At 42.7% G+C, this 12,083-nt stretch overlaps 1 protein-coding gene across 6 annotated transcripts in view; it reads left to right on the top strand.

Moving 5' to 3' along the window:
- col5a1 (procollagen, type V, alpha 1) overlaps window positions 1–8,861 on the top strand; it is a 75,281-nt gene extending 66,420 nt beyond the window's left edge. For 4 of the 6 annotated variants that reach the window (XM_071528329.1, XM_071528334.1, XM_071528330.1 and 1 more), the window contains 8 exons: window positions 66–119; window positions 220–255; window positions 396–449; window positions 588–855; window positions 1,371–1,483; window positions 3,262–3,330; window positions 5,866–6,099; window positions 6,313–8,861. In XM_071528329.1, coding sequence (XP_071384430.1) covers window positions 66–119; window positions 220–255; window positions 396–449; window positions 588–855; window positions 1,371–1,483; window positions 3,262–3,330; window positions 5,866–6,099; window positions 6,313–6,459 — 975 coding nt within the window. In that variant the 3' untranslated portion in view covers window positions 6,460–8,861. Of the gene's footprint in view, window positions 1–65; window positions 120–219; window positions 256–395; window positions 450–587; window positions 856–1,370; window positions 1,484–3,261; window positions 3,331–3,395; window positions 3,465–5,865; window positions 6,100–6,312 lie in introns of all 6 variants that reach the window. The other 2 variants (XM_071528331.1, XM_071528333.1) reach the window with 1 other exon arrangement.
- The last annotated feature ends 3,222 nt before the right edge of the window (window positions 8,862–12,083 follow it).

Below are 12,083 nucleotides of genomic sequence, written 5' to 3'. Positions count from 1 at the left end.
CTTTGTTGCTAAACGGACATATAGAGTGTTGTTCACTGTTTATCTGTTTTGTTTTTTTCCATCAGGGTATCGCCGGTCCTTCAGGTCCACTTGGTCCCCTTGGTCCTCCAGGATTACCTGTAAGACTGTGTTCATCATACATATTGTGCTATGTGTGTATCTGAACAGCACGCAATGTTTGAGCCAATATTGATTACTTGGTTTTCTTTACATCTATAGGGTCCCCCTGGTCCTAAGGGAGCTAAGGGATCATCGGTAAGTGTCACTAAAAGCTAGATTCATCAGAAACAATAACCTAGATTTCTCACGCCACTCTGTGTGGGTCTCCTCAAACTGTATACAGCACCATTAGATTCATTTATAACAACAAACATTCCTTTATCTGTCCTGCTCAGGGTCAAACTGGTCCAAAGGGAGAGACTGGTGTTCCTGGACCTCCTGGTCCTCCTGTAAGTCAATCCACCACATTTTTGAGTTGTATCATCTGTTTCATTTGATCCTAAGGGCAAGTCAGACTTCTCTTTACGGTATCTCCATCCCTCTCTCTTACTGATGTATGTCTCTCCTCCCTCCGTCTCCCATAACAGGGCCCTCCCGGAGATGTTATCCACCCACTTCCCATCCAGGCCTCCATGAAGGGCAGAGCGCGCAGGAACATCGATGCCAGCCAGGTAATGGACGACGCGGCCGTGGACGCCAACTACAAGGACTACGACGACGGCATGGAGGAGATCTTCGGCTCGCTCAACTCCCTGAAGCTGGAGATCGAGCAGATGAAGCACCCGCTGGGCACACAGGCCAACCCTGCCCGCACCTGCAAGGACCTGCAGCTCTGCCACCCGGAATTCCCCGATGGTTGGTACCGCATTAAAGCTGCAGCAGACAAGTTTTCGCCTTGAGGCAGGCGGTGTGTTGTCTGCCCCCCCCCCAGTTGTTCATGCTCCAGCATTTGTCCCTCGCCTTGATGAGCTATCTGACAATCTAGTTTCGCTGTTATCTCATTTCTTTCCACTTTCTGCCACAGCCCACAGCAAATAGTATGTGCCCCAAAACCTCCTCAGCATCGTTGAAAAGCCGTTTTCAGGCAAACGAGGGGATTTAGGCTGATAATGTATTATGTATCCTCTTTATTTATTATTATTTTAATGTAAAAAAAACATTTTTCCTCAAGCAACAAAAGCATATGAAGACATTTTGTGGAATGCCATCCTAACACAGATTGAGGCTGCAGACATGCAAGATACTCGGTCAGGTCTTACACTGTCAGGATTTGCTTAGGCCTACAGGACTGTGAACTTAAGATCATATGTGTACTATAATTGCTCTCTCTCTCTCTCTCTCTCTCTCTCTCTCTCTTCCCCTCTCTGCAGGTGAGTACTGGATTGATCCCAACCAGGGCTGCTCCCGGGACTCCTTCAAGGTTTACTGCAACTTCACAGCAGGCGGAGAAAGCTGCATCTACCCAGATAAGAAGTCTGAAGGGGTAAGTGAGTCCACATTTACACCAAAATGTGGTGCAAACACACGCGTGCACACACACACACACACACACACACACACACAGTCAAGCTCACCCAGGTTGACGATGCAGCAAGCAGAAAGGTGAGAATGGTGCTAGTATGATGATATGGTACGGAAAAGAGAAGGAAAAAAAAAATATTTACTATTTTCAGTCCCCAGTTCACCATTTGATTGACAGTTAAATAACGTGAGGCTGTATACTCTAGATAAGTGTAATTGTATTTTTTTTCTCATGCCTGGGACTAACTGCCATGCATATAAATAACCTGATCGTCTCGAGACAGTGCTATTTGCAACAGTAACTCCATTGTACCTACTCATGTACCCATATAATTAGCCTCCATGAGATTACCTGGTGTGTTGTTATTACCAAGATGATGTGGATGATGACTCACGGAGCCCTCCAGTCCCCAGAGGGCAAAGCAGCCCCTTTTTGAGATTCTTATTTTACTAACATGCTAAATCTCATAGTTTTGTTTTGACAGACAGTAACAGCGGGGAGACGACTCCTTCATTCAAACACACACACTCACATCAACTTGTTCATAATCCCAACACATATATATATATATTTTTTCCACGCCATTTTTTTTTAGGTCGTTAAGGACTAAACTCGCTGTTTCACCTGTAAAGGCCTTTGGCAGGTGACAGGCACCTTGAGAAGATCTCTGGTTCATTATGCATGAGTGTGTAGAGAAGAGGAGAGGAGAAGAGCGGAGCAGAGTGGTGAAACATTGGGAACACTGTCTTTGACAAGTCGGGGGATCTGTAATGGCATAGTGCTACAGCCATTTTAATGATCCCACTCACCAAGCCTCAGAGGAGCAGAGGAGTTTGCTTAAGCTCAGAATAATGAAGCAGACTTTTTATAGCGAGCTGGTAATGGGCTGCTCTCATTTCTGTTGAGGTGAAAGGGAAAGCCTATGCTGTCAGTCTCTTCACGGAGCCTGAAACACACCCACTCACATGGAGACACACTGAGAAACATTCATTATAAGAGGACATAGTACTGTGTTGTGCACATACATGATTCACACGCACACACGCAGTGCCTTTCCATCATGGACACTAGAAAAGAGAAAGTCGCATAATGCTCACATAAAGAAAGTCACTTGTCTTCTCTTCTGTTCAGTCCACTCCGGTGAAAAGAGGGTCACCTTCAAGGCAGCGTGGGTCTAATGTATGCCGTCTCCCACCGTTAACTGATCTCCGGCCTATCATTCATTAACGCATTAAGCTATTGATGACAGTGCCATATCAAATTCCTCCATCTAATTATAGGCAAATTCATCATTGTCACGGCTGAAGCCATTAGAGCTGTGCCCTGTTGGCCAATTCACAGCTTCTAATGGCATAACAAAGTTCGTGCTCCATGGCTGCACCGCACAAACACTTAACAGCAGGGACAGAGGCCTCAATATAAGAACTCCTTGCAGGCGATCATTTCTTAATTAATCACTGTGTACTCATGAATTTTTCAGCAGCAATTAGCTGCCGGCTAATGTTTGTACTGTACAAAATGGCATAATGGCTTACTAAGATCCTCTACCCTGTTCCGGTCTGGTCGATCTCACCCGATACTCTTTCAGGTCCGGAAGACTCCACAGAGGACGCACAGAAGGAGACAAGGGGGGGGGGGAAGGGCTGGGAAGGGATGTGGTTCTACCAGAGCTGTTTTCCTTCTTTAACGCTGCTGTTTTTGTCCTCCTCCTCTTCCTCCCTGTTGATCCATACCCCCAGGCTAGGCTCACATCCTGGGTAAAGGAGATCCCTGGTTCCTGGTTCAGTGAATTCAAACGTGGTAAACTGGTAAGCCCGAGTCCCAACTTCCCCCAGTCCTTTTCCCTTCCCTGAATGCCTCTCATATTTTACAGAGCAAAATGGCAAAATGGCCCAAAGACCAGCCAGGCACATGGTATAGTCACTACAAGAGAGGTTCCCTGGTAAGTGGCCCCGCCTCGGGTCCCAGAGGCCTGGCTGAGGCCGGGCCTCTGCGTGCCTGAGGCTCTGCATGGTTCTGGTACTGCCCTACAGAGTATGTATACACACTGGCACCTGGCTTGTGGTTGTTACGTGATTGCGATTGCATGGTTCAGCACGAGCTGCACTCACCTTCAGTCCGACACCATAGGTGATGCTCTCACACGGAAGTGGAGGAAAGGTTTGTGGACCATACAAGCAAAGTGAAACAAGTGAATTCGGTCTAGACATCTATTGAAGTTTAACAAACAGAACAGCCCGGGGCATTTAAACAGGATGTACTGTTGCGTCACTGTGAAAATTCCTGTCTGTGTATCCACTCTGCCTTACCTCTGGTACATAAGGAGAGCATCATCAAGTGACTGTGTGCCTTGACACTCATATAGATAGCTGATCTAAAAACGTGGTCAAAAACACCCAAGAGTGAATACACCAACGCACAGTTCTCTTTCTTACACATTTGATTTTTAGTTATAGAAGTCAGTGAGCAGTCTCAGCAGGCGAACTATCCTCCAAAAGGGGGAAAGAATACGTGGCATTTTGTCTCTGCTGTAGCCGCTCACTTGCACTCACACCTCCAGCGCCTCCCTCACACACTCCTCACATCTGGTGGAGTGGCATTAGAGGACTGAGTCAAAAAGGTCAGGCACTCAGTCACCACCCAGGGGCTTCTGGGTACTCAGTCACTGTTGACTTGCGGCTGTGATGATAAAGAGGTAATGTTTCCATGGCGATGTAGGGCTGGATCTACACGCTGTGTGGGAAGGGATAAGGAGTGGTGGGGTAAAAGACAAGAGCAGGGGGCTAGCTAGCCACAACAGAGTAGTGGCGCTAGTCTCAATTTGAGCCACAGTGCTGACACTCAAACTTGACCTGCTGAACAGAAACGGCGTAGTTTAAAAATTTACATTCATTAGTTAAAAATCAGTCCTTGACACTAAATTATTGTACGAATAGACTTTGTAGATGATTGGCCCTACCTGTTATTGTCAGGTTTGAGTGTTGGGATGCTGAGTTTGTAAGTGTATCTTTACGTGTGTGTGGAGGTGTGTGTGTGTGTGTGTGTGTGTGTGTGTGTGTGTGCCATGTGCAAGAACAAGTAAAGGGAGAAAGAACACATCCAAACTCACTGTTGGCTCACTGCTCTAGCTGCATGGCATGGATACTGCATGTGCTCTGCTCTCAGTAAGTCCTGTTTGTCTGAAAGAAGAAGCGACCATGTGGATCAAATGGAGTCCTGATGGTTGGTATGGAAATACGGACCCTTCTACCTTTGCAGTCTCTCACGGACATTAAACCAAACCATGACAGGTTCTAAACCAGGCTGCAACCTTATCAGTCACCATTAGAAAGTATTACAACCAGCTTAATGGGATAGTGCAGTTTTGTATAACAAGGGAAAAAAGCTAAATTATATTTTAATTATGCATAAGCAGTTGACATCATCAATTAAGATAATTTAATTTTGCATGTTTTTACCATAATTTGCTCATATAGCTTATATATTTTACATAATTTCTTAATTGAGGCTTAGATGAATTGTTTAGTTATGCTTATTTTAGTTATGCTACTAGGAGGCAAATTTCTCCGTATTAGTAAAGCTTGCACATCAGTGCAGTAACAGTTTAGAGTTCAACTGAACTCCAGTCCTGAGGCCTTGGAAACCCCCTGCACTCTTTTGGAGCTGAACTGTGAGCTTCTCAGAGATGCCGACAGTCTCAGACAGATCCAAACCCAAGAATCCTCTCCATCACTCCTAATGCGAAGGAGCTGGGACACCTAATCCTCCCTTCAATAAATCATCACCTGATTCGTTGTTAAAGAAATCGGGACTGTGTCCCACTCACATACCTTTCACTGGAGACGAGCTAGTTCGTCGCTCTCCACCTCTTCCCCAGCTCACACATAAACATTTGCGCACAAACGCATACATTACTGACATGCAATGAATGATGAGGCCAACATGCGCTGTGTCACAAAGGAATTGATGATTGATGTCCCATAATTTTGTCAAGGCCACCAGGGAGCATTGTGGCTGACACGCCTGAGTGACAGTGCATCTCTGCTCTGCATCCTCAGACGACACTGGCTTCTTCTAATACTGTTGTCAATAAGACACACTGTATCACTTCGCCTAGAAATCCCAACACGGCAGTAAAACAGCAATTCAAATTACCAGTCACAAATTAGATCTAGACGTCTCCCAACAGACACAGCATTGCGCAGTATAAATATGACGGTGTGCTGTGTAGATTTGATTCATGCTCTTCCTCATGCATTCATTCTGTATCTACTCGTTCTTCGTACTGGTCCCTTCCTGGTTTCGTTTCTGGTGCTAGACTCTATCTGTCTCCTTTTTTGTAGCTCTCCTACGTGGATGCAGAAGGCAACCCTATCGGTGTGGTCCAGATGACCTTCTTGCGGTTGCTGAGTGCGGCAGCCAGACAGAACATGACCTACAACTGCTACCAGTCAGTGGCCTGGCACAACCAGGACCAGGACAGCTACGACAAGGCCATCCGCTTCCTGGGCTCCAACGATGAGGAGATGTCCTACGATAACAACCCCTACATCCGTGCCCTGGTTGATGGCTGTGCAGTAAGTCAGAGGGACACCTGTGTGTGTGTGTGGGGGGGGGTTTGCTCTGGTAGACAGTCAGAAAATGCTGTTTTTATAGTCTTTATAGTGGTTCAGTCAATGAAAGGACTACTCAATTGTGTGATGTTCTTATTTCAGAAGAAAATCGTTTCTTTTTTTCCCCCATGTAGTAACCTTCCCTCCTACTGTGTCTTTTTTTCCTTCTATCAACAGTTGAAAAAGGGCTATGAAAAGACAGTACTTGAGATCAACACACCAAAGGTGGAACAGGTGCCATTTGTTGACATCATGTTCAACGATTTTGGCGGTGCCACACAGAAGTTCGGATTCGAAGTGGGTCCTGTCTGTTTCATCGGCTAAGACTGTTTACTGAACAAATGGAGAAAAAAAGCATATTTTTGTTTTCTCAGAAACAAAACAAATGAAAAGAATAGGACAATTTCTATTTGTAAAAAAAAGCAACTTTTTTCCAAAAGCAACAAGTATGAGTAAAATAAAAAAATCAACATGAGAACACAATGAAATTCTATAGGAATTGATGAAAAACGAATAAGAGCAACCTTGAAACCTCAGTGTGCCTTCTCCATCACATGCAAGTTTTGAAACTGGATGTCAGATCCTGCCTCCAACCCCCTACCCCACACACACACACATACACACACACACACACACACACACACATACATACACACACACACACACACCCCAGCCCCATTTCAGCACACTTGATGTAGATTCATTTTTGTCCCACACAACGAAGGCAACCCTGAGAATTGCACCTGTTTCAGGAGGTAGCAGCATTTGCCATGGACTCCATCTGATTTGGCTGCTTTCTTTCTTTAGTTTTGATCTCCTGTTTTCCCTCATCTCCCCTGCTTTCTCCACTTGTCTTTTGTTGGTTTGTTTGCTCATTCACTATGGGAGCTTCGTTTGTGCATAATTGTCTCCTCATTCTCTTGGAATGGATCTTATATATAAATATATATAAATAATTTTTATGTTTGTAAGTACATTCTGTATATTTTTCCTGGTAATGTTTATTGGTTCTGGCTTCAAAACATGCATGTGACTTTCTCAATTGTGAGGTAGGAGATGATGGTTATTGGGATACATCTAAATTACCGAAATACATCTAAAGTGAGAGATTCGACTTGTAAATTGAAAAAAACAAACAAACAGAAAAACTCGGGAAGTGCTATCTTGTTGCAGTTGTGGAGCACGCCTTGTTGTAATTTAAGAGCAGAATGGAAATAAAAGACGAAAACAAGCTCTGTGATATTATGTGACAGTTGATTTGCATAAAAAACAAAGAAAACATTCCTCCTGTTGTGCCCTCTTGAACAGAATGCCTATTTTGGTGGCAGTTGGAGATTTCATTAACTTAATAAACAGCTTGTATTATTTTTTTTTTCCTCAAATACTTATCTATCCAACTATGCAATGGGAGATGATGTCACATTTCAACGAAAACACAAAGAAATCAAAACTTAGGTGCTATTTTCTCTCTTCTGTGGTGCTATGTATTTTTCTAGTTTGTGTTGTTTGAATGAAAGAAAATCGATGGCGATAATAGTCCATCGCCATTTGCCCCTTGACTCTCTTAACTATCACCTCTGACACAGGAGGATCTTTGCTGCATCCATATTTATGTTCAGCGGTGGCTTATGCATGCCATTTCTCTACATATCCATCTGTAGATCAGTGCAGCGTTTCGGCGTACGTTATTTTCTGCTTCAGTGGACCACGCAAATAACAAATCCTATAGTATTTGAAACTTACACCGACTCTTCGCATAAGGAGAGGAAACTGAGATGGTACTGTTGGTTTTGCATATCATTGCTCCAAGACAATGCATTTTGGATGCTGTTGGGTGCTTTGTGCCATGGATCGTCTTTACCGCATCAAACTTTTGGAGCTGAGAGGTGGATGTGTGTCTTTTGTGATGGGGGCCAAAAGGGGGTTTCTCCCTCCTGGTGGTCCAAAGCACATGGCCAAGTTTTGTTTGGTATGTGAAACCCTAAAACCTCCCACCAAAGCTTTTCGTTTGCATAGCTTTAAGTGCCATAATGGCTCTGTAACCTATTTTTTGATTAGGAAACAACTTGAAAAGGCTTTGTACTTTCTCCAGATTTAGACCTGTTTTGCAATAAATAAAAGAAAAAAAGCAAACAAATGAATTTGTGTATAAAGTAGAAGCAGTTCACCAGATTAGCCAGATGAAAAGCTTTTTTTAATAGTTTGGAGCTTCAAAATGACTTGTTGGTTTACTATTTTGCCCTTATTGTAGTTATCCTCTTTGTTCAAACTATGCACTCTGTATGCTTGTGACCACTAGTATCTACCACAGAAATTTCAGCCCTCCATACATAGGTTGGTTTTGTTTTGTTTCCTTTTTTACCTTCAGATATGTGACTTGAACCATTTCTGTTAAGATAACTCATTATGCTTGTAGATCTTTGGTTTTTATTTTTCATTGTGATGCAGTATGCCAAATTTAACATTTTGCTCTCCATAAAAGGACAAACCAATTTTGTAAATTTTCAGAACCAGCAGTGATGCTGCCATTTTTTTGTTTTGTTTTTGTTTTGTAGTTTTACGTTTGTCTGTTTGATTGTTTGTTTGTTTTCACAGTCTTGTCAAACCTGTGTAAGGATAAGAGGATAGAAGATATATTGGTTTTTATGTCAATAAATTCAAGTTTACTGTGGCCATCCACTCTTGTATGTCTTTTGAAGCATTAAAACCTATCTGTATGCATGAAATTGTAAAGTTTTTTTCTCTTGTTGTTATATTTTAGAGTGGCATGATCTCCAGCCCACGTTTTATTCATCAAGATACATCAATTTTTAATGCTAGTGATGAATGAAAGGTCATGTCCACAATTGTGAAGTGGAGAGAGAATGATGATATTGTAACTCTCTGCCAAAGCCAATGTTCATTTGTAGTATATTTATTGTATTATTTAAAAAATAAATGTTAAATGATACCATAGTGTAAGTGTAAGAGGCCCCCTCTTTACATGCACACTGGGACAAAGTTTATTGTGAAAAGGTTATTAATTTCCTTCATGCTCTTTTATCATAGTTATTTAACACATTTACTAGACATCAACATATATGAGTTGGGCATTACTCCTCCTTTAATCAAACCTCTCACAGTGCTGTTGGTTACATCCACTTGTCTTCATGTTGACGACCTCTGGGTTGTGTGTGTGTGTGTGTGTGTGTATGTGTGTGTGTCTTTATGGTTGAATGAAGACAATTTGAGTGCTCTCTGGAGGATTAAATGTCTATGTGAACTACACAGTGTATCAGGTAAGGTCAATCTCAGCTGCACTACAATATATTTATAATAGTGTCCAACAGTTTTAGCTCCACAGATGTTCATGTGTTGGAGAACTGAGTCGCCACCCAGGAACAAGAAGATTTCCAAGTTCAGAGCTTGCTTGTCTTGATCAGACATGCAGTCGTCCATGGACTGTTGCCTGCTGGTGTCTCCAACACAGACTCTTCCTGGCTAGGTATTTTTGGGCAGCTATGTACTTCTGTCACATCAAGACTATTTGTACGTAGGGGTGCATTGCGGCTACATTTTGATTAGAGGGAAACAGTATGGATTATATGTTTGAAATATTTTTCCTATTACTGTTATCAGAGTTATAAAATATTTGATTTTTTTTATTTGATTTTTTTTTCAAAATAACGATTCCCCTTGAGACTATTTTATGCAAGATTTCCAAATGATCATCAAAATAAAAATGTTCTTTTTTAACCATATTTCCCTCATGCACCACCGATTTCAGTAATGTGTAACCCCATAGCTTTGATGAAATTGCCGGTGGTAAGGATGAGTTGCAGCAGTGCAATGTCTCATTAGGAGAGAACTATGCACAGTGCAGATCAAACCTAGCACAGCAAAGAATGTTGTGCACGATACCATGATCAATATTTCATGCAATGTTTACAGGGCCAATTCGGGATGATCTGAGTGCATGGATTCTACTGAGGCAGCATCCTGGGTGAGCAGAGCATGAACCAGAGTGAAAAGCTAATGCCTCTCCCCCTCTCTCTCTCATCTGTACACAGAGCTTATCTTTAAAATAGGTTCAGCAAATTGTTTATGCAGTACTTGTTCCTGGTGGCCAATTGCACTGTGTTGTAACTCCCTTTCAGTTCACATTATTACCGTGCTTCTGACCCTCAGGGGGGTTCTCACTAATCACAGATTATATTAAAGTAGCAAGGCAGGGAACAGGAGGAATTCAAATTCTAAAAGAGAAAGTCTTTTCAAAAGCTAATTACATATCAGTGCAAAACGCAGGAATGCTGGGCTTCTGAAGCACGATTTGGCACCAAATTAAATCAGCCAAACAACCAAACAGATATTTTCATGTTGTATTTCTAGATCTGGAAAAATGCATTTGCATCAGTACAAAAAATGCCAACAAATATGTTTCATTATAATGAAATTAATTAGAACAGGGCAACTGAAGGGAGCACAGTCACCCCAGTCACCACAGTCAATGCTGATCATTAGGGCATCAAAGTGGGTTGAGGATGGGAAAAGACGGCAGATAGACAGACAAAGAGCAGGTTCGGGGGTTAAGACAAGATTTAGTATAGAATGCATAGAGAGGTCAATGTTACATTGGTCTACTTGGAACAAAGCAGCACCCTTTAAGAAGAGCAAATTTACAGTGGAACAAATACATCGCCACTATTGCCACACGCTGAAGTGTGGCAAAGCAGTTGCTCAAGCTTAACAGGGGCAAAGGATGAACGAGGAAAGTGTAGAGAAGAAGAGCCTTAGTTGGAAAGAACTGTGGAATATGGAGGCATCTAGGATTAGATCCATTATTGGACCAACCTGTGATGTGCTGCCATTACCCAAAACCTCAACCAGACCCCACATGTCCTCTGTGTTAGAAACAGCAATGCTTATCCTTTAAAGATGCAAACTTGGTATTTGGTTGTATATGAAGGTAAAATATCCAGGAAGAATTATTATTGAGTAAGCATGAGTTAACGCAGGCAGACATAATGCAGCAACTTGAGAGATACTAAGCACCAGCCAAAGATCTGTTAATGTGGTCCAACACCCAGCAGTCAGTTTACTTTGTAGAGCTCACTGTGCCATCAGAAGATGCGGTAAATGAGGCAATTCACAGGCAGAAGCTTAGATAAACTTGAGTAGCAGCTGAGACTGAAGAGTAAGGCTGGAAGGCCACAAAGGCCAATTCTGAAGAGGTCAAAGAAAAAGAGCAGAAGGACACAGTTGAGGTCCAAATATGGAAATCTATCTAGATATCATAGCTATGGCAGCAAACGAGGGCAGTCACTGCTGGTATAATTGTTTTACAACTGCTGTGTGGGCTGTTTAAAGCCGGCAGGGTCAGCAGTCCCTTTAGTCTTTTACTGTTGGTACGGTTCAGTTTGCGAACAGCTGAGCGGGCCTTTTCAAGCCAGTAGGGTCAGCCGTCCCATTAACCTATTGCTGTTGAGATCGATGGTGACGTCGGAAATAATCGGGTAAGACGTTGTGGACTAAGTGTAAGATTGAGTGTAGTTGCAATGTCAGGGCGATGTAGGCGTATTGTAGATGAGTATTGCTCTGATGAGTGTTGGGATGCAAGAACTTAATGTTGAGCCTTCTGGTGGTGTTGTGGACCCCCAACAAAATGAGAAGATAAACCCAACAGATAAACCCTAGCTAGGTTTCTACATACATGATACCCCTAAATAGCACAAGGGATAGTCACATCAGAGTCTGTGTATTGGTAAATGCACTTCACAGCTCCTATCATTTCTATCTGCTAGGTGCTATGTTTATAAGAGTCTAATTATAAAAGGTGAAAAAAGTGCATTTAATGTGTGGTCTGGGATGTGTGGAGAAGAGCTGTAGGGTCAAGTGCCAGACGATGAGGGGAAATTTGGAAGCCCCAGTATTAATGTGTAATTGCTTTGAGCCTGTGGATCTTTGGGCAA

The sequence above is a fragment of the Centroberyx affinis genome, unplaced genomic scaffold (genome assembly GCF_046629955.1).
Source record: "Centroberyx affinis isolate AG114_WGS23_722 - 3 ecotype Tasmania unplaced genomic scaffold, CSIRO-AGI_Caff_v1 ptg001662l_1, whole genome shotgun sequence".
NCBI classification, from domain to species: domain Eukaryota; kingdom Metazoa; phylum Chordata; class Actinopteri; order Beryciformes; family Berycidae; genus Centroberyx; species Centroberyx affinis.
This window is presented reverse-complemented; position numbering and strand designations above follow the sequence as displayed.